The sequence below is a fragment of the Equus quagga genome, chromosome 3, assembly GCF_021613505.1.
Source record: "Equus quagga isolate Etosha38 chromosome 3, UCLA_HA_Equagga_1.0, whole genome shotgun sequence".
NCBI lineage: Eukaryota > Metazoa > Chordata > Mammalia > Perissodactyla > Equidae > Equus > Equus quagga.
Window position 1 is genome coordinate 90,260,963 of NC_060269.1, and position 22,733 is coordinate 90,283,695.

At 35.8% G+C, this 22,733-nt stretch overlaps 1 protein-coding gene across 16 annotated transcripts in view; it reads left to right on the forward strand.

The window, feature by feature from the left end:
• Positions 1 to 22,733, forward strand: part of SEC31A (SEC31 homolog A, COPII coat complex component) — a 78,912-nt gene that overhangs the window by 4,750 nt on the left and 51,429 nt on the right. For 15 of the 16 annotated variants that reach the window (XM_046655671.1, XM_046655673.1, XM_046655674.1 and 12 more), the window contains exons 2-7: positions 6,205 to 6,287; positions 7,243 to 7,366; positions 8,697 to 8,895; positions 10,021 to 10,116; positions 11,034 to 11,174; positions 12,687 to 12,829. In XM_046655671.1, coding sequence (XP_046511627.1) covers positions 6,209 to 6,287; positions 7,243 to 7,366; positions 8,697 to 8,895; positions 10,021 to 10,116; positions 11,034 to 11,174; positions 12,687 to 12,829 — 782 coding nt within the window. In that variant the 5' untranslated portion in view covers positions 6,205 to 6,208. The remainder of the gene's footprint in view (positions 1 to 6,204; positions 6,288 to 7,242; positions 7,367 to 8,696; positions 8,896 to 10,020; positions 10,117 to 11,033; positions 11,175 to 12,686; positions 12,830 to 22,733) is intronic. The other variant, XM_046655672.1, reaches the window with a different exon arrangement.

Genomic DNA, 22,733 nt, shown 5'->3' on the forward strand with positions numbered 1-22,733 from the left:
AATGGGTAAGAGCTTGGACTCTGGAGCTAAACTTCTAAGTTCAGATATTGGCTCTGCCTCTTACTGGCATGTACAGATTATTTAATCTTTCTGTGCCTTAATCTCTAAAATGTTCTTCAAGTATAAATAATTTGAACATATAAGACTATCGGGGGCTGGCTCCAGTGGCCTAGTGATTGAGTTCAGCATGCTCCTCCACTTCAGCAGCTTGGGGTTCAGTTCCCAGGCATGGAGCTACACCACTGTGTTAGTGGCCATGCTGTGCTGGCAGCCCACAAACTAAAAAATAGAGGAAGATGGGCACAGGTGTTAGCTCAGAGCAAATCTTCCTTAGACAAAAAAAAAAAAAAAAAAAAAATCACAGCATGTTGTTAATCTAAGACCTTTTAAAGAAACTATTAGAGGATAAACATCCTCTAGAGATGACTAAGAAAACTAGCAAGAGTACTGTTGGAGAGCATAGAGTTTATTTAACTATAGACCTGAGACTAAAGCAAAAGTGAGGATGAGGAAGAACATAAAATATACATGTTAAATATCTGATAATATAGGAATTGGTTATAAAACAAAAAAATTAAGTGAACTGGAAAGTAGGAAGAAAATTGGAAGGAGAATAAGTGTGTGGATTGCCTCATCTGTCATGGCTGGGAGTCAAAGGACTTCATTTAATGCTGACAAATCACTTAGCAGGAGAATAAGCATATTTCACAGTACAAAGGTAAACATTGAGAAAGATAATGCTATTGACCATAACTGTAGTGCATGAGGGGCGGTAAGATTATACAAGCTAGTGTTCGTAGTAGTTATTGTGTAAGGAAATAGAGGATTAATGGTATTAAATACAACTATTTAAAATTATGCTTATAAAGATAGAACCAGAAATACATATTAGAACAAAAATATAAATCATCCTAAGTATCAGAAAAATTAAAAATACACAAAAAGAAAGCAGACAACAGTGAAAGACTTGTTTTAAAATTATAAAAACAAACACAGCAAAATATGTTAGAAATTAGAGCAACCATATCTGTCATATCAGTAAATTTTAAATGACCTTATTAGCTAAGATTTTGAAATGATTTTCAGTTGGATCACTGAGCAAAATCTGATTTTTGTTTTTTGATGTGTTTAATGTGTCCAGTGAAAACAAAAAGGTTCAAAAGTTGGAAAGGGCGAAAGAATACATATAAAGGCAAATAAAAAGAAAGCTAGGATATAGATCTTAATATGAGACAAAGTAGAATTCAGGCCAAAAGGCATTATTTAAGATGAAGAAGAATACTTTTAACAGTGAAGGTTTAAGATTCTAAATATCTCTCTACCAAATAACTACATATTAGATAACAGAGTAACTTTCGTGAAGCAAGTTTCTGGAGATACCAGGGAAAATGGGCACAAATGCATTAGTAGTAGGAGACTTTTAATTCACTGTCCTCGGTCCAGAACAGATCAAGTGGGGAAAAAAATATGGGTATAGAAGACCTAAACAATTAAGTCAGTAGGGTAGATTTGATTAATATATATTGAACTCAACCCTGAAACAGAACACCTCTTCTTTTTAGGTCTCATGGAATGTTCACAAAAACTCTTATATAGGCCCCAAAGAAAACTTGAGTAAATTTCATAAAGGAGAAATAGTACAGGAAAATCACAAGGCAGTAAAAATAAAGGCCCTTCTGCTTAAATATTAAATTCAAACAACTCTTGAATCAATGGAGAATACAAATGGAAATTGTAGGATGTATAGATGATCATAGTAATGAAAACATTAGGACTGTGTGGGATCTAGCTGACACAGTGCTCAGAGAAAATTTGAAGCCTTAAATACATTAGCAACAAAGAAATAATAAAAATGAGTCAGTTAAACATTTAACTCAAAAAGTTAGTAAAACTAAGTAAAACAAAAGAAAATAGAGAAAGGAATTAATAAAAATAAAAGCAGAAATTAATGAATTAAAAAACAAAAAGAGTGGAATTAATAAATGCAAATGTTGGCTCTTTGAAAGTACTCAGTAAACAGACCAAGTAACTTGCTAAGCTGATCAATTTTTTCTTCTTCTTTCTTTTTTTTGAGGAAGATTAGCCCTGAGCTAACATCTACTGCCAATCCTCCTCTTTTTGCTGAGGAAGACTGGCCCTGAGCTAACATCCATTCCCATCTTCCACTACTTTATATGTGGGACGCCTGTCACAGAATGGCATGCCAAGTGGTGCATAGTTCTGCACCCAGGATCCAAACCGGCGAACCCCGGGCCACCGAAGCAGAACATGCAAACTTAACCACTGCACCACCAGGCCAGCCCCTAAGCTGATCAGTTTTTAAAAGGAGAGTATGGGGCAATAACACAAATATACCTAATAAATAAGGACTAATAAGTAAACATAAACAGCAAAAATTGAAAGAATCATAAGTCTGTTATTCAAGTCTAAAGAAATAAATTAGAAAATCTGTAAAATAAATAAATAAAGGGTTATCATAGGAAAATACAATTTCCCAAATATGACCTTGAATAAAGAAAATTCAAGTAGATCAGTTTCCCTAGAAGAAAAAGAGAAAATTGCCAAAGGGACAACTCCCGCAAAAAAGCATCAGGCCCAGATGTTTCACAGGAGACTTCTACTAAATCCTTAAAGAACCAGTAACTCCAATGCTGCTATGAAAACTGTTCCAGAGCATGAAAAAGAAGGAAAGCTCCCACATTTTTTATAAGGCAAGGATAACATTGATATCAAAATCTGACAAAGACTGCACAGAAGCAAACTATAGACTCAATCTCACTTATGGCTCTAGAAGCAAAACTCTTTTAAACAAATGGAATCCAACAGCATATTAGTAGAATAATACGTCATGATCAAGAGAAGTTCATTCAAGATATGAAAAGATGGTTAACTATTACAAAATCTATTAATATATTTTTTTATATTGATAGACCTAAGGAGAAAAATCATATGGTCATCTCCAATTACCTAATGAAAAGCATTTGACAAAATTCAATACCCAATCTTTATAGGTACTATTTAATAAAATGGTGATCAATGGCCATTTCCTTAGATTATATACATTTATATCTATATGGATATATGTATATATATCTCAAATCCCAAAATCATGCTCAATAATGATACAGTAGGCTTTCCCATTGAGAAAGGAGCTACTGTTTACAATGGTACTATAAATACTAGCCAGCTTGGACAAGAGAAAGAAATTGGACAAATATCAATTTGAAGCAAGGAAGTAGCTGTCACTTTTGGCACATGATATGAATGTGTGTGTGGAAAACCCAACACAGTTTACTGGAAAACTACTCCAAAAAGAGAACTCAATGAGAGCGCAGGATACAAAATTAATAGAAATCATTAGCTTTTATGTAACAATAGCAAGAAGATAGACAATATATATATATAATGGAAGGAAAAAAAAGCCACATTTAGAAACAAACCAAAAGATTAAAAGCTTAGGAATAAGCAAATGCAATATGTCAAAAGATTTAAAACAATACCTAAAGATAAAAAAGAAGCCGTATGGGCCAGCCTCAGTGACCTAGTGGTTAAGTTCAACATGCTTCGCTTCGATGGCCCGTGTTTTTTCCCAGATGCAGACCTATACCACTTGTCTATCAGTGGCCATGCTGTCACAGTGGCTCACATACAAAACTAGGAAGATTGGCAATAGATGTTAGCTCAGGGTGAATCTTCCTCAGCCCCCCCCCCCCTGCAAAAAAAAGCCATAAGTCAAGACAACATGTTCTCCATAGGAGGACTCAACATTGTGTCAATTCTCCATAAATTAATTTATTAATTTGATACAGATTCAATAAAAACACTAACATTCTCTTTTTTCTAAAATTAGACAAAAAGTATTCTAAAGTTTGTATAGTAAAATAAACAGTAAAAGCAAGGAAAATGGAGGGAATGGGAAGCAATGCATAGGGGTTATTGAAATCATACTCATATAAAGGCTCAGTATTTAAAACAATGGAGTACCTAGCTTGTAAATAAACAAAGCGGACATAAGGAATGGAAATCCAGAAATACACCTAAATATATACAGGAGTGTAAATCCTAACCTACATTCTAATAGATACAGGAATATAAAAACCTAAATAGTAAATCCAGAAATAAAACTAAATACAGGAAGTTAGTACATGATAAAGATGGTATCTGAAGTTAGTAGGAAAAAGACTTTTCAATAAATGGTTTTGGAGTAATAAGAAAAAATAAACCTTGAACATACATTATATACCAGGATATACTCCGGGTCAGTCAAAATTTAAATGTAAAGAATAAACCATAAATGAATTTGCTAGAAGAAAAATATGGATGAGTTTCTTCATAACCTTGGTGTGCAGAAGGTCTTTCTAACTAAATAAAATTAAGAAAGCATTTTTTAAAAAGTGGTAAATTTGGATATAAAATAATAGAAATCATGACACAGCCATACAATGGACTGTTTTTCAGCCTTAGAAAGAAATGAGCTATCAAGTTATAAAAAGATGTGGAGGAACCTTAAATGCCTATTACTAAGTGAAAAAAGCTAGTCTGAAAAGGCTACATACTGTATGATTATAAGTAAATGGCGCTTTGGAAAAAGCAGAACTATGGAGAGAGTAAAACTGTCAGTGGCTGCCAGAAGGGAGGGAGGGGGGACAGAGGAGGAGAGAGATGAATAGGTGGAGCACAGAAAAGTTTCAGGACAGGGAAACTTCTGGGTGAGACTATGATGGTGGATACATGTTATTAAACATTGTCAAAACCCAGAGAATGTACACCACCAAGAGGGAACCCTAATGTAAACTATGGACTTGGGTTGATAATGGTGTGTCAGTGTGGGTTCATCACTTGTAACAAATGTACCACCACTGCCATGCAGGATTTGAGCAGCTGTGGGGTGAGGTATGTGGAAACCCTCTATATTTTTCACTCCATTTTTTTGTGAAACTAAAACTGCTCTAGTAAATAAAATCTATTTTAAAAAAATCAAAATCTTGTGAAAGGTAAAAAATATATCATAAGCAAAATCAACAAAGTCTGACAACCTAATAGAAAAATGGGCAAATGATATAGACAAGAATAAACAGAAAAGGGATAGAAAAGGAAATATGGATAACTCATAACCATATGCAAGAGATACTCGACATTGTTTATAGTATGAGAAATACAAATTATAACTATACAGAACTAACATTTTTCACTTAGGTTGGTAAAAATCTTAAAGTGTTACAGAAACAAAGTATTAACTCTGCTAAGACTCTAGGGCAGAAGCTACTCATATATTACTCTTGGGAGTGTAAAAGGTACAGTGGCCGTGGAGGGCAACTTGGCAATATCAGTCAAAATTAAAATTGCATTTATCCTTTGACCTAACAGTTTTACTTCTGGAAATTTATAGCTAATCTTGCCCATGAATGAAATAACAGGTCCATATGGCCATTTATTTCAGCTTTGTCTGTGAAAATGGCAAAAGATTAGAAACTACTCAGTGTTCATCAGTAACAGACTGAGTAATTAAATTATGGTACATGTTACAGTGTAATACTGTGCCATGTGAATGCATTGATGTAAAATAAGAGATTTTTTAAAGGTATAGCACATACCTCCTGAGTTTTTCTACTAAAGTAACTTTAACAGAAAGAATATATAAACTAGTGGTATATGGCGTTGCAGCTTGGAATGACCACTTTTTTAAACGTTTCTGTTTTATCTTTAAAATCTGTGGGCTTACAGTAGGGTTCTCTGTAGTTAGTCTGTTTTAATTTAAAATTAGTTTTTACAACTGCTCTTATCATTGAGTAATCCTGCACTTTGTTTATTATGTGCCTTCTGTTACCCCGATACACTGCCACCCATCCTTGTCTGAGAAGCATATTGTGTAGCAGAGTTAATTCCTCAGATACTACCCTGTATTGTTTTTGCAAATTTTTTCCAAATTGACTTTTCAGCTAAAGGACTGTAATCTGTAAACAATTAGAATAGCCCTATATCTACCTCAAAATAATTTAACAAGTTTCTCTTCTTTCTCATATTGAGTATTCCCAACAAATGATATCTAAACCGATTTGATTTGTTGGCATTCTGCATTATTAATGATGTAGTAGTTTGTCCAGTATATTTCTATGTAAAAAAGTGTTTCTATGTTACATGTTCAAAATATTTCTATGTAGAAATACATGTTCAAAATATTTCTATGTAAAATATTCTCTTTAGCAGGATGAAGTTAAAGGAAGTAGATCGTACAGCCATGCAGGCATGGAGCCCTGCCCAGAATCATCCCATTTACCTAGCTACAGGTAAGTTCAACAGAGACAAGATGGAAGGAATCATCTAATTTCTTCTCTTCCACATCTGACTTATTCGTACTTGTCCTTTAAGATTCAGTTCAAGCTTCATCTCCTCTAGAATGCCTCTTCTTTCCTGTCAGTGTACCTCTATCCTCCCTATAAGCTGAGTTCAATGACCTTCCTGTGTTCCCATAGCACCTTGCACATCATAACAGTATTCATGATATATTACGTTTGTAGTGTCTTCCCCACTTCATAAGAATTGTGTTATATCTTTATTCTTCCAGTTTTAATCACCATAGATAACATGTAAAAAAGTTAGTAAATGTCACTTTGAATGAACGAAGAACAATTTTGATGCTAGCATTTGTATATAAAAGGAGTTAGAGTTATATCATTTGTGACTATAAGTGGATAACAGTAAATCACAGGACTGTTTATAAAGAGAGCTTTTGAAATATCTACAGGCTTAAAAATTTTAAATTTTGGGGGCCAGCCTGGTGGTGCAGCAGTTAAGTTCGCACGTTCTGCTTTGGTGGCCCGGAGTTTGCCGGTTCGGATCCCGGGTGCAGACCTACGCACTGTGTGTCAAGCCATGCTGTGGCAGGCGTCCCACATATAAAGTAGAGGATGATGGGCACAGATGGTAGCTCAGAGCCAGTCTTCCTCAGCAAAAAGAGGAGGATTGGCAGCAAATGTTAGCTCAGGGCTAATCTTCAAAGTAATAAAAAATTAAAATTATCTAGCCATTCTAGCAAACATCATTTGCAAGCCTTGTGTCAGAATCGCATTTCTATAGTAATTTAAGCATCAACTCAGTGGCATATGTGCTGAGATTTCACCCACTAATGCAGCATTCGTGAGTGAGATAATTGAAAAACATACATTTAATTTCTATTTTATATGGTTTTCTCTGAGTCTTTTATTTTTGCGTGTGTGGTTACCATAAATGTATTTTCTACAGGAACATCTGCTCAGCAGTTGGATGCAACATTTAGTACCAATGCTTCCCTTGAGATATTTGAATTAGACCTTTCTGATCCATCCTTGGATATGAAATCTTGTGCCACTTTCTCTTCTTCTCACAGGTATGAGATTCAACCTTAAATTCACATGATTATTCACCTATATGTTGTGGTTGATGCCTAGTTTGTCTATAAATATGCCATTATAAGAAACTGCAAGAAGTACATACCATCAGTGTCATGAAGTATTTTGTGAAAAAATCTTTGAGTGAATTACTATGGAAGTAAAAGAAGTGTCTATTCTGTTGACTTTTTTATTGCTGACTGTTCTGTGTAGGATAGGAAGGAGAAGCTCTAGTTTCTAGTATTTTATTTCCTTGTGGTATAGTAGAGTTACTTTCTTTTTTCTCCTTCCTCTTACCTGTTTACAAAAAAGGTAGGTATGCCTAGAAAAAGGGGTAGTTGGATGAATAGTAAGATGTTAATAGTGATTATCTCTGAATAGTAGGTTGTTTTTCTTTTTTTCCTTGGACTTATCTATATTTAAAAATATATTTCACAGAGAATTTTGTTGACGTAATTTCTGGTGCAGTATGTATTTGGATCACCTTTCCAAGTACTTGCGCCCTATTGTAATGCAGAGAAAGGACACTTTTATTTGAGTGGTAAAATATGCTTTATTGCCTCAATAGTATGGCAGATTTTGGTGAAGAGATTATACCTCAGCTAACAGAATATGACTCAAATCATGGAGTGTCATGGACCTGTCATTCTTCGGAGCCCTCCCGCTGTGATGGGAACCCCAGACCCCTTTTGTCTAGCTGCACCATTTGTCTTGTCGTATACCTCCACACCACGTTCGTAGTTTATCTCCATGCCAACCCATAATCTTTTTTTCTCCACCAGTAGGGGTACTTGTCATGATAGACAGAATTTTGATGTCACTTTTCTACTGTCAGAATACATTGTTTTTCTTAGAAAATTTCAATGACTCCCTTAGCAACCTTTACTTTTTAATAGGCCACTGGTCATTGAGTACTTCTCTAGTCACGTAGAATCAAGTGACGTGGTTGATTAGCTCTATTTTACAGATGAACCAAAGGCAGTTTAGGGAGATTAAGTAACTTGCTAGGGTCTCACAGTTTCTAAATGTTAAAAACATTCTTATGCCCGTATCTTTTGGCACACAAATCAAGTATACTTTGTCACACTATATCATCTCTACAAATGAGTTTTTTTTATTTAAGATTACAAAATCAAATATGCACATGTGAATGTAAATAAAAACTAAAATGCCATTTCATCGAGTCATGCACAGTTACCAGGAATAGAGGAGAAGCAATGTTTTTTGGAGTATTTATGAAAACATAAAGAATTAAATGTATAATTTCAAATTCTTTTCTATATTTATTTGACTTCAAAAATGAGTTATTTTCTTCATTTTCTCTTGAAGGTACCACAAGTTGATTTGGGGGCCTCATAAGATGGATTCCAAAGGAAGTGTCTCGGGAGTTCTGATTGCAGGTGGTGAAAATGGAAATATTATTCTTTATGATCCTTCTAAAATTATAGCTGGAGACAAGGAAGTTGTGATTGCTCAGAATGACAAACATACTGGCCCAGTGAGAGCCTTGGATGTGAACATTTTCCAGGTTAGACTTTTGATGTTTATTCATAACTCTTGAGCTATGTGCTGGTTATTTGAAATAAGTGTATGAATCTACTATGCCTCACTCTTGGAACTGAAAGCTAAAAATGTGTGCCTGTACAGGTTGATGAATGAGTGTATTTGTTTGAAGAATGGATGGCTCAGAGTTGGGTTTAGAGCGAATAGTCCTGACTCCATGGAGGGGATCAGGCTGATGGGTTTTACCTCTTGAAGTCTGGAGATGTCATGCCTTCTGATTGGAAATTTTTAAAAATGAGGAGCCCCAAAGGTTAGAATCCTTGCCTTTTAAAAGTTTGTGCTAGTTCAGCATGGGCTGGTGCTTGGTGTCTGGGCTAATCCACTGTTTTATTAATTGAGAAATTTTGTCTTTATGACAAAGAGACTACTATATGAAATAATTAGAAATCTACACAAATAGGGGCTGACCCGGTGGCGCAGCGGTTAAGAGAAGAATTTATGAAAGTACACAGTAAAGGGCAAAGGTCAATATGTGAAACTCATTCTCTTCCTATACTTCATATCACAGTTTTAGGGTCTTTTGACCTAAAGTCTACGACAGAGATAACCCAGGAATATTACCACCTGAAACAAGATTGAGTGTAAACTAGAAATACGTGAGGATTTACAGGTGCCTTTACTAGCCCTATCTTGGTCTGGGTCCTGAAGCTGGCTTTGAGGTATCCCGGGATAGATGCCATTATTTTAGGATTCAGTTATTTGTCTGAAAGCAATAATTGGTGACCTATTTTTGTCTCCCACAATCAGATCCTCTTCCAAAGATGCAAAACCACAACTGATAATCCCCATCTGATTACATGATTGTTTAAGAATTTGTCCATGTAATTATTTTTTTAATGTCTTGTATTAAAATGTCAGTAGACATATTACCTTTTTAGTTAGAGTTTTATAGTATGTGTCTCTAAAAACCTACTTAAATTTCAAATTGTTCTGCATAGTATTTAGAAATTCTTGTGTTTTGCTTTTTTTATTAAATAGAAAAATTGTGTGCCCTAAAACTGATAGATCTTTCCAGCTCTGAACTGAATTATTCTGAGTTCTCTTAATTATTCATAAGTGCTATTTAGTTATTAATTATTTTCTATTGCAGACTAATTTGGTAGCCTCTGGTGCTAATGAATCTGAAATCTATATTTGGGATCTAAACAATTTTGCAACTCCAATGACACCAGGAGCCAAAACACAGGTATTACATTGCTTTCAAGGTAATCAAAAGAGCCAAAATCAGTTTTTCTACACTTCATTTTTTTCACATAAAATGTGTTGGTTTAAAATCAATGTTTAGATGTCATTGATTTTACTTCTGTGCAGTAAAGTATTAATAAATATGTCTCTTCAAAGTATCAGTGAATCCTTCAATAGCAAATATTTATTCAGTGCCTACCACCCGCCAGCCACTATTAAATGTACTAGACACACAGTAGTGAGTGAGATAGACAAGTCTACAATAATTTTTTTAGATATAGTGTTTTATATAGCATAGTATTTTATATCATATAATGTTTTAACAATATCCAACCTTAGAATAAAAATCATAGACTAGAAACGAAACATCTTTAAAAAAAGCCTTATCCCCTTTCCTATGTGTTTCTGGTAAGTTAAGGAAGAACAGTCCTCCTTTGAGTTTCTTTGTGTTATATAGACTACTCAGTTTGAGTAGCCATTATAATGGACCCTAACATTTTGGCAATCTGAGAGGTCGCATAATAACCGCATCTGATCTGCCATTTATAAAGATATTTTTCTAATGGTCTAGGCTGTAACTTTTGCTCTGCCTAATTGTTCATCATATTGACCAACATCTACTTTGTGGTCCGTTATCTGTCTTGTGGCAGTTGCAAAATAAAGAAATGTGCTTAATTTATAACAGGAGCTTAATAAATGCCTGGTGAATGAGACAGTATCAAACAAGGCAAAATACATGAATTGGCATACACTTGTGCTTTAAATTGTCTTGAATATATTGAGAATTTAGAAATATAAAGCAAACTCATGGAACGAATAGATCAGATTTTTAAGTAATCCATTTTTTAAAAGGTCAGATTTTGTAGTTAAATTTGATTATAAGTGAAAAAATGGTTTTTAATAGCTTATTTCTTATAGCCCCCAGAAGATATTAGCTGCATTGCATGGAACAGACAAGTTCAGCATATTTTAGCATCAGCCAGTCCCAGTGGCCGGGCCACTGTATGGGATCTTAGGAAAAATGAACCTATAATCAAAGTCAGTGATCATAGTAACAGGGTAAGTATATGATTGATTTGTGACAAATGTGTTGTTTTTCTGCTGTAGGTATTCCTATGTTGTTTGTCAGAGTTGGTAAAAAATCAAATTTCTAGAAAGTTAAATCCTGTCTTTTCATGGACCAGTCATGTGGGAATGAGAGCTTTTTTTCCTTGGAGAAAATAATAAAATTCTCAATAAACCATGTTTGATATTATTAATGAGGAAGAAAGGGATTGGTTAATCAACAAGCTTATTCCATGGTAAACTGGTTGTTTTGCTTTGCCAGCTGTTTCAAAGCATCACGGCAATTTCTTCTTTTTCTTTTTTAAAGATTTTATTTTTCCTTTTTCTCCCCAAAGACCCCCAGTACATAGTTGCATATTTTTAGTTGTGGGTCCTTCTAGTTGTGGCATGTGGGATGCCGCCTCAGCATGGCTTGATGAGCGCACCGAGGATCTGAACCGGCGAAACCCTGGGCCGCTGAAGCGGAGTGCGCAAACTTAACCACTCGGCCACGGGGGGGCCGGCACCACAGCAACTTCTTAATTCACGTTTAGCTTTCTCTAGAATGTACAAATTTTTCTGCTAGTAATTTTATGACTGAACTTGTAGTTTCCCAACTCCTGGCTTCATCTCTTCTGATTAGTTACTGCTAAAGTGAGCTAATCTTCTTCCCCTACTTGCCCAATAGACGCTGCTGTGTAACACTTTAAATTTTCCCCCTTACAAATTCCTAATATTATGTCATCATAATATTATGTGCTGTAAAATAATTTAGGCACAATTTAGGGCCTTGTTTTATTAGTTGGTTTTTAATTACATTTTTTAGTTTGACATTTTCAGAAATGAGCTTGCCTAAATCAAAGAATATATACATAATTTTAAAACAACAACAATTACAAGAAAAAATTGTTTAGAAGAATATTTCTTCATGGTACTGTTTTTCAATGAATCAAGAGTTTTAAAACAAATCTTAATGGAATAAAGCATACAATAAGCATTTCAGTCATCTTCTAGAATACTTAATAGGATCTGAACTTGCAGATAATTCTCAATAATAATGTTAACTTATCACATGAGAAAATTTAAATGGTAGTTGTTGCTTTAGACATTTTATCTTGATTTTTCTGATAAAATAGAGGAAAGGTGTGGATTATTTTTGTAACTAAAATCTTTTATCTCTTTATTTTCATTTTTACAAAAGTAGTAAATTTTAAGTTTTTGTAAGACTTTTCCCTTGTTAAAATTTCGACTTTTAGAATTTTTGGTATAGAATTATTCTAGTCCAGAATGGTTTTGTGTATCAAATAGCTGGATGAATTAAAACATTTAAACTTTTTACTTTTAAGACTGCTGTTAAATACTCTTTAATAAAATTTGATAGTTTCAGGTTTTGTGTTTTTTTTAAATAAACTGAGCCTGAGCTCGTGCTTTCTACTGTTTGTTTCAACAAAGGCATATTCCTCAAGTTCATTTTGGCTTTTCATCAAGTAATAGGATTGATAAAATGTGAGCCTTAACTATCTGCAGATGCATTGCTCTGGGTTGGCCTGGCATCCTGATGTTGCTACTCAGATGGTTCTTGCCTCTGAGGATGATAGGTTACCAGTGGTCCAGATGTGGGATCTTCGCTTCGCCACCTCTCCACTCCGTGTCCTCGAAAACCATGCCAGGTATGGTGCTCCTCTCCCAAGGAACTTAATTTATTTATTTTTAAAAACATGTTTACTTACTACTATGAATTCTCAGATAATTTTTATTAAATTTGGCAATCTACTTTGTCTCTATCTTGTAAAAGTTAGTATGGATGTCTTTTGTTTTACGCAATAGTCATCTCCTTTTCTATACCAAAAAATGGTAGCCAAATAATTTCATAACAACACAAAAATGTGTCAAAGGATTTTCTACTACTTATTTCAAGTAATAATTAATAGATCAAAATTCCAGTGTATCACAACACTTTGGGACAACTCTTGGCATTATACACTTTGATCTTTATTAAGGACATCATACTATGAAGAGTCTTCTGTAACATTCAATTTCAAGCAACAATTGAAAAGTTTGTTTTATTTCTAAGTTTTTATTTTAATTTAAAATCAAACATTTTTGAGAAATTAGGTGGTTCATTCTGCTTTCAGTAAATTTAATAAATGTATGGATGCTCTAAAAAGATACAAGAATTGTCTCATGTTAGTTTCAGTACCATTAAATTAATTAATAATTTGGCAAATTTCCTGTCATTGATATTCAGGTACCCAGGGAGTTTATGCATATTTGTTCAATGTTTTTAGACAAGAAAGAAATCTCTTTTAAAGATTTTATTTTTCCTTTTTCTCTCCAAAGCCCCCTGGTACACAGTTGTATATTTTTAGTTGTGGGTCCTTCTAGTTGTGGCATGTGAGACGCTACCTCAGCATGGCTTGATGAGCCGTGCCATGTCCACACCCAGGATCCAAACTGGCGAAACCGTGGGCTGCCGAAGCAGAGAGCACAAACTTAGCCCTTGGCTGTGGAGCTGGCCCCACAAATCTCTTTTAATGTTATAGTGTTTTCTAAGTACTTTTGGGCTTTTTTCTTCTTTCCTACTTAGGGATATATAGACTAAAGCTTTAAATCCCTTTTTCCCCCTGCATTTGCACACTAAGAAGCCTTAAAGTTTGTGACCTCTGTGAGCTTCTTACAAAGGATGAAAGAGTCCAGTCAAAATGTAATCCTATTTAGATGTTATACTTTAGTCAGCTTTTTGACTAAAGCTGGGATGATTCTGAGAAGCTTTAATATTTTCCTCATGTTAGATAAGGTTTTATTCATTCATTCATCACATACTTATTGAACATATATGTAGTCTGTGCCAAGCCCTGTACTAGGGTTCAGTAATATAACAGACAAAAATCCCTTGCCCTCAGGGAGCTTACATTGTAGTGGGAGGATAACTAACACTTAGGTAACATGTAAAGTGCTTAAAGTGCACTTTAAATGTTAGGTTGATTAATCCTCATAGCCGACCTATGGTGTAGATGCTATTGTCCCATTTTACAGGTTGGAAATTGAAGCTCGGCAAGGTTAAACTTGGCCTGAGTCACAAAACTAGTCAGGTGCTGACTTGCAGCCCAAACATTCAGATCCCAGAGTGCATGCTCTTAACACTACGTTCTACCGCCAATTTTAGGAGTGGTCATAATTTAGCAAGACAGAAAATCATGCTGGGTGGCAGGAGCAAATCAACCTCTCTAATACTCTATTTTCTCCCTCTAAGAAAAGCAAGAGTTGCATTATCTGATCATTAAGGCCCCTTTCAGCTCTACAATTCTGAGATTTTTTTTTAATACTTAGAACCTAAATGTCTTTAAAATGTGATATTAAATATGAGACTAAAAATCCCCTATACTGCACTATCCAGATAAAAACAGAACTAACAGTTTGTCTTTTCTATATCCATGCCTTTGTTGTTTAGAGATAGAAGAAAGAAAGTTAACATTACCATACCATGGGGAAAAATACTAGAAACTAGAATTTAAATACTAGATACTAAGAAATACTAGAAATACTACTAGAAAATACCAGACACAAAAATATACTAAAAATTAGAATTATATTTGCATATTTCTTAAAATAAAAACATACAAATTAATATCCTTCAATCCTCCTGAAAACATTACAGTGTTCTAAAATGCATAGTTTTGAAAAAAATCCAAAATAAAGATAAGCCTCACTGTCAGTGTGTATATTTAGTGGTGGTGTTCTTTCTGCCAAAACTTGTTTTTTAATTTGATGATATTTCTTACAATCTAAGTCCTCTCATAATCAGGTAAATATAGTGTAGGGAAAGGACCCAAATTGTTGAAGAATGTATTTTGTTTCCAACCTTTTATTTTTAAAAAGAACTATAAAATTGTATCTTTGGTACTTAGATGTATAACACTTCTTTGTGAAATATATTTTAAATTTTTTCTTTTAATTAAAAAAACTTCATGTGATAGGAAAACTTCTCTGAAAGCAAAAGCTAGAAAATGTAAAGAAAAAGTGGAAAATTTGAAATATTTATGTTTCCAACCCATCCATAGGTAAAAAATTTTATTGTGCTTATCTTTATTTATTAATATAGACAAAACCTTATTTATGCACATAGTTAACCTTCTTCATTAATTGTGGGCATTGTATTTTTTTTTTCAAGACAGATTAGCTTTGAACTAACATACACTGCCAATCCTCTTCTTTTTGCTGAGGAAGACTGGCCCTGAACTAACATCTGTGCCATCTTCCTCTATTTTATATGTGGGGTGCCTGCTACAGCATGGCTTGATAAGCAATACATAGGTCCATGCCCAGGATCCAGACTGGTGAGCCCTGGGCCACCAAAGCAGAGTGCACACACTTAAACCTATACACCACTGGGCCGACCCCTCTACAACAATTTTTAAGTGCACATTTTCACATTAAAAGATTATCTGTAATTTATTGTTACATGGTCCATGTTGGGCATTTGTTTTCGTTTTTTGCTATCGTATACTACAGGCTATATTGAATGTCTTAGTAATGAACAAAGAGCATACACCTTCCTAAATTGCTTCCCAGAAAGATGATATGGAATTATACTTCTGTTAGCAGTGTATGTCTCCAAAGCCTGGACATAAATAATTTGGAAATTTGATTTTCTGAAGATTAAAAATTTCTTCATCTCTGTGGTTTTCTTTTTGTGTTTTTTTATTTTAATTTTATTGAGGCCATCATAGTTTCTAAAATTGTGAAACTTCAGTTGTACATTATTATTTGTCAGTGACCATATAAATGTGCCCCTTTACTCCTTGTGCCCACCCCCCACCCCCCTTCCCCTCTGGTAACCATTAAACCGTTCTTTGTCCATGTGTTAGTTTACCTTCCACATGTGAGGGAAATCACATGGTGTTTGTCTTTCTCTGTCTGGCTTATTTTGCTTAACATAATACCCTCAAGGTCCATCCATGTGGTTGCAAAAGGGGTGACTTTGTCTTTTTCTTTATGGCTGAGTCGTATTCCATTCTGCGTGTGTGTGTGTATATATATGTATATGTATATATATATATACTACATCTTCTTTATCCATTCATCAGTCAGTGGGCAGTTGGGTTGCATCCACTTCTTAGCTACTGTGAATAATGCTACAAGGAACATAGGGGTGCATAAGTCTATTTGAATTCTTGACTTCAAGTTTGGATAAATACCCAGTAATGGGAAAGCTGGGTTGTATGGTATTTCTATTTTTAATTTTTTGAGAAATCTCCATACTATTTTCCATAGTGGCTGCACCAGTTTGCATTCCCACAGCACTGTGTGAGGGTTCCCTTTTCTCCACGTCCTCCCCAACATTTATTATTTTTTGTCTTGGTGATTATAGCCATTCTAACGGGTCTAAGGTGATGTTTTAGTGTAGTTTTGATTTGCATTTCCCTGATGATTAGTGATGTTGAACATCTTTTCATGTGCTTATTGGCCATCTGTATATCTTCTTTGGAAAAATGTCTGTTCATATCCTCGGCCCATTTTTTGACCAGGTTTGTTTTTTTGTTGTTGAGTTGTATGAGTTCTTTATAGATTTTGGAGATTAACCCCTTGTTGGGTTTATGATTTGAAAATATTTTCTCCCAGTTGGTGGGTTGTCTTTTCATTTAATTCATGGTTTCCTTTGCCGTGCAGAAGCTGTTTAGTCTGATGAAGTCTCACTTGTTTATTTCTTTTGATCCCCTTGTCCAAGTAGATATGGTATTTAAAAAGGTCCTTCTAAGACTGAAGTCAGAGAGTGTACTGCCTATATTTTCTTCTAGAACTTTTATGGTTTCAGGACTTACCTTCAAGTCTGATCCATTTTGAATTAATTTTTGTGTATAGTGAAAGATAATGATCTATTTTCATCCTTTTGCATGTGGCTGTCCAGTTTTCCTAACACCATTTGTTGAAGAGACTTTCCTTTCTCTATTGTATGTTCTTAATTCCTTTGGTGAAGATTAGCTGTCCATAGATGTGGGGTTTTGTTTCTGGGCTTTTAATTCTGTTCCATTGATCTGTGTGTCTGTTTTTGTACCAGTACCATGCTTTTTTGATTTCTGTAGCTTTGTAGTGTATATTGAAGTCATGGATCGTGGTGCTTCCAGCTTCATTGTTTTTTCTCAGGAGTGCTTTTGCTATTCAGGGTCTTTTTTTGCCCCATGTGAATTTTAGGATTTTTTGTTCTATTTCTCTGAAGAATGTCATTGGGATTCTGATTAGGATTGTGTTGAATCTGTAGATTGCTTTAGGTATAATGGACATTTTAACTGTGTTTGTTCTTCCAATCCATGTGCATGGCATATCTTTCCATTTCTTTTTGTCACCATTAATTTCTTTCAATAGTATCTTATAGTTTTCATTGTATAAGTTTTTCACCTCCTTGATTGAGTTTATTCCCAGATATTTTATTCTTTTGTTGCGATTATAAATGGGATTGTATTCTTGAGTTCTGTTTCTGCTATTTTGTTATTAGAATATAGAAATGCAACTGATATTTGTAAGTTGATTTTGTGCCCTGCAACTTTGGTGTAGTTGTTGATTATTTCTAATAGTTTTCTGTTGGATTCTTTAGGGTTTTCTACATGTAGAATAATGTCATCTGCAAAGAACGAGAGTTTCACGACTTCATTGCCTATTTGGATTCCTTTTATTTCTTTTCCTTGTGTAATTGCTCTGGCCAAAATCTCCAGTACTATGTTGAGTAAGAGTGGCAAGAGTGGGCACACTTGTCTTGTTCCTGTTTTCCGAGGGATGGCTTTCAGTTTTCCCCTGTTGAGTATGATGTTGGCTGTGGGTTGGTCATATATGGCCTTTATTACGTTGAGGCACTTTCCTTCTATACCCATTTTATTGAGAGTTTTTATCATAAATGGCTGTTGGATCTTGTCAAATGCTTTCTCTGCATCTGTGGAGATGATCATGTGGTTTTTATTCCTCATTTTGTTAATGTGGTGTGTCACATGGTTTGATTTGCAGATGTTGAATCATCCCTGTGTCCCTGATCATGGTGTATGATCCTTTTAATGTATTGCTGTATTCGGCTTGCCGATATTTTGTTGAGGATTTTTGCATCTATGTTCATCAGCGATATTGGCCTGTGGTTTTCCTTCTTTGTGTTGTCCTTGTCTGGCTTTAGGATCAGGGTGACGTTGGCTTCGTAAAATACGTTAGGAAGTATTCCATCTTCCTCGACTTTTTGGAATAGTTTGAGAAGGATAGTTATTAAATCTTCTTTGAATGTTTGGTAGAATTCTCCAGAGAAGCCATCTGGCCCTGGACTTTTATTTTTGGGGAGGTTTTTGCGTACTGTTTCAATCTCATAACTTGTGATTGGTCTATTCACATTCTCTGTTTCTTCTTGATTCAGTTCTGGGAAGTGGTATGAGTATTAAGAATTGATCCATTTCTTCTGTATTGTCCAATTTGTTAACATATTTTTCATAGTATTCCCTTATAGTCCTTTGTAGCTCTGTGGTATCTCTTGTCATTTCTCCTGTTTCATTTCTAATTTTATTTATTTGAGGCCTGTCTCTTTTTTTCTTAGTGAGTCTGGCTAAGGGTTTGTCAATTTTGTTTGTCTTCTCAAAGAACCAGCTCTTTGTTTCATTGATCCTTGATAGTGTTTTTTTGTTTGTTTCAATTTCATTTATTTCTGCTCTCATTTTTATTATTTTCCTCCTTCTGCTGACCATGGGCTGTGTTTGTTCTTTTTCTAATTCTGTTAGCTGTAGTTTAGGCTGCTTATTTGAGCTTTTCTTGTTTGTTAAGATGGGCCTGTATTGCTATGAATTTCCCTCTTAGGACTGCTTTTCCTGCATCACATATGAATTGGAATGGTGTATTTTCATTTTCATTTGTCTACAGATTTTTTTTTTTTTTAGGAAGATTAGCCCTGAGCTAACTGCTGCCAATCCTCCTCTTTTTGCTGAGGAAGACTGGCCCTGAGCTAAATTCATGCTCATCTTCCTCTACTTTATATGTGGGACGCCTACCACAGCATGGCTTGCCAAGTGGTACCATGTCCACACCCGGGATCCGAACCGGTGAACCCCGGGCCGCAGAAGCAGAACTGCAAACTTAACTGCTGTGCCACTGGGCCGGCCCCTCCAGATATGTTTTTATTTCTCGTTTGATTTCTTCAGTGATCCGTTGGTTGTTCGTAGCATGTTCTTAGTGTCCACATGTTTGTCACTTTCCCAACTTTTTTCTTATAGTTGTTTTCTAGTTTCATAGCATTATGGTTAGAAAAGGTGCTTGTTATGATTTCAATCTTCTTAAATTTATTGAGGCTTGCCTTGTATCCCAACATACGATGTATCCTGTTTTTCTTTTTTCTTTGAGGATGGTTAGCCCTGAGCTAACATCTGCTTTCAATCCTCCTCTTTATGCTGAGGAAGATTGGCCCAGAGCTAACATCTGTGCCCATCTTCCTCCTGGAAGGACGCCTGTCACAGCATTGCTTGATAAGTGGTGTATAGGTCCATGCCTGGGATCCAAACCGGTGAACCCCTGGCCGTCTAAGTGGTGTGCACAAACTGGTACACTACACTACCAGGCCAGTCCCTGGTCTATCCTTGAGAATGTTCCATGTGCACTTTAGAAGAATATGTGTTTTGCTGTTTTTGCATGGGGTGTTCTATATGTATCTATTAAGTCCATCTGGTCTAGTTTTTCCTTTAAATCCATTGTTTCCGGGGCCGGCCCTGTGGCCAAGTGGTTGGGTTCACGTGCTCTGCTTTGGCAGCCCGGGGTTTCGCCGGTTCAAATCCTGGGCGTGGACATGGCACTGCTCATCAGGCCATGCTGAGGTGGCGTCCCACATGCCACTGCTGGAAGGACCCACAACTGAAAATACACAACTATGTACTGGGGGGCTTAGGGAGAAAAAGGAAAAATAAAATCTTTACCAAAAAAATCCATTATTTCCTTGTTGACTTTCTGTCTGGATGATCTATCCATTGATGTAAGTGGGGTGTTAAGGTCCCCTACTATTATTGTGTTGTTGTTAATATCTCCTTTTAGGTTTGTTAATAGTTGCTGTATGTACTTTGGTGCTCAAGTGTTGGGTGCATATATATTTATGTTTTATGTTTTCTTGGTGGAATGTCCCTTTTATTGTTATATACTGCTCCTCTTTGTCTCTCATTGCCTGTTTTATCTTGAAGTCTACTTTTTCTGATATAAGTATGGCAACACCAGCTTTCTTTTGTTTGCTATTAGCATGGAGTATTGTCTTCCATCCCTTCACTCTGAGCCTGTCTTTGTCTTTAGAACTGAGATGTGTTGCCTTGAGACAGCATATTGTTGGGTATTGTTTTTTAATCCATCCTACCACTCTGTGTCTTTTGATTGGAGAATTCAATCCATTTACATTTAGAGTGATTATTTATACATGAGGGCTTAAAGCTGCCATTTTATCTCTTGTTTTCCATTTGTTCTGTATTTCACCTGTCTCTCGTCCCATCTATTTCAGACTTCCACTTCAGTTTGGTAGTTCTCTATGATGGTTTTTTCAGTTTTCTCTTTATTTATCATTTGTGTCTCTGTTCTGATTATTTGTTTAGTGGTTACCAGGAGGATTATATAAAACATCTCGTAGATGAGATAGTCTGTTTTCTGATAGCCTCTTATTTCCTTAGTCTAAGTCAATTCCATCCCTTTCCCTTTCCCCTTCTAGGTTGTTGTTGTCACAACTTATTCCATCTTGTGTTGTGAGTATGTGGTTACAATGACGAGATTATATTTATTTTTGATGTTTTCCTTCCCTTTATCTTTAATGTTATAATTGTTTGCTAACCTCCTCTAATGGAGAGCTGCAGTTTTCTGATTTTGTCTGCCTATTTATCTCGTTGCTCAAGGCTTTGGAAACCCTTTCTTATTTTTTTCAGGTATGACAGCCTTCTTGATCATTTCTTGTATGGGGGATCTTGTGGTGATGAACTCCCTCAGCTTTTGTTTATCTGGGAAAGTTTTTATTTCTCCATCATATTTGAAGGATATTTTTGCAGGATAGAATATTCTTGGCTGAAAGGTTTTGTCTTTCAGAATTTTGAATACATCATTCCACTCTTTCCTAGCCTATAAGGTTTCTGCTGAGAAATCTGCTGAAAGCCTGCTATGAGTTCCTTTGTAAATTATTTTCTTCTGCCAATACTTTTTCCTTGTCACTGACTTTTGCCAGCTTTACTACTACCTGCCTTGGAGAAGGTCTTTTTACATTGATATGATTAGGAGTTGTATTAGCTTCTTTAACTTGTTTTTCCCTCCCTTTCACCAGGTTGGGGAAGTTCTCAGCTATGATTTCTTTGAGCAAGGTTTTTGCTCCCTTCCTCCTCTCATCCGCCTCTGGAATATCTATAACCCTTATGTTGTATTTCATAATTGAGTCAGATATTTCTTGGAGAGTTTCTTCCTTTTAGCCTTAGTTCTCCCTCCTCCTCCATCTGACACGTTTCTATATTTGTCTTCTAGGCTGCTAATTCTGTCCTCTATACTATCAGCTGTTATTCAGGGAGTCCAGATTTTTCTTTATCTCATTCATTGTGGTTTTCATCTCCAGCAGTTCTGATTGGTTCTTCTTTGTAGTTTCCATTTCTTTTGTGAAGAATTCCCTCTGTTCATTAATTCTGTTCCTGATTTCATTGAACTGTCTTTCTCTATTTTCTTGTAACTTGTTAGTTTATTTATGATAGCTGTTTTGAATTCTCTATAATTTAGATTATGTATTTCTGTACCTTCAGGATTGATTTCTGGGTGCTTCTCATTTTTGACTTCTGGAGTATTAATATATTTCTTCATATTGTTTGATAGCATGGATTTGTGCTTTCACATAGTGATAGTATCTGGTTGCAGATACACCTTCCACCACTTTGGGGGGGTCAGGAGCTGTGCCTTCTGAGCCCAGCACAATCCCTAGTGTCTGTGCCTGTTCTTAGAATCTGTGCTGATAGGGCCCATCTGCTATTTCCTGCTCACTCGCTTGCAGCTGCTGCTTTTCTAATATATACAGGGAGTTTCTGGCCAACCAGCTGAGCTGCTGGAGCGCCCGGGGTGGGAGGAGCACTTCCTTTCATTTGCGATCTCTGGGACGTTCTCACTCTGCCCTTGCTGTCTGCTCTCCTGGGGTGCTGGCTTGGTGGAGACACTCCTGCAGTAGCTTAGCCACCTCTGTGTAGGGCTTTCCCATGGGCTTTGAGGGAATTTGGAGAGCAAATGTGTTCCCATGGAGAGCTGCCCCTCTCTGCTCTTTTCTCTGAGCCACGCATGGTCCCATGCCTTGGATCACTGCTGTTGAAGGAGGGATAGGAGATGCCCTTACCTCCTTCCACTTCCTCCCTGGAAGTGTAGCACCTCCACCTTCTGATGTATGGCTGCGTAGGTTTCTCAAATATCTGTTGTGTTATGTGAATGTCCTCTGTTGGTTTATGAGTGTCCCTTTCATTTTATCTTGTTGGGGAGAGCCTAAGGGAAGAGCGCACTCTGCCGTGATGCTGATGTCACTGTCCATCTCTTTGTGGTGGTTTTTTTTTAAGAATCTTTTTTTTTTTTTTTTTT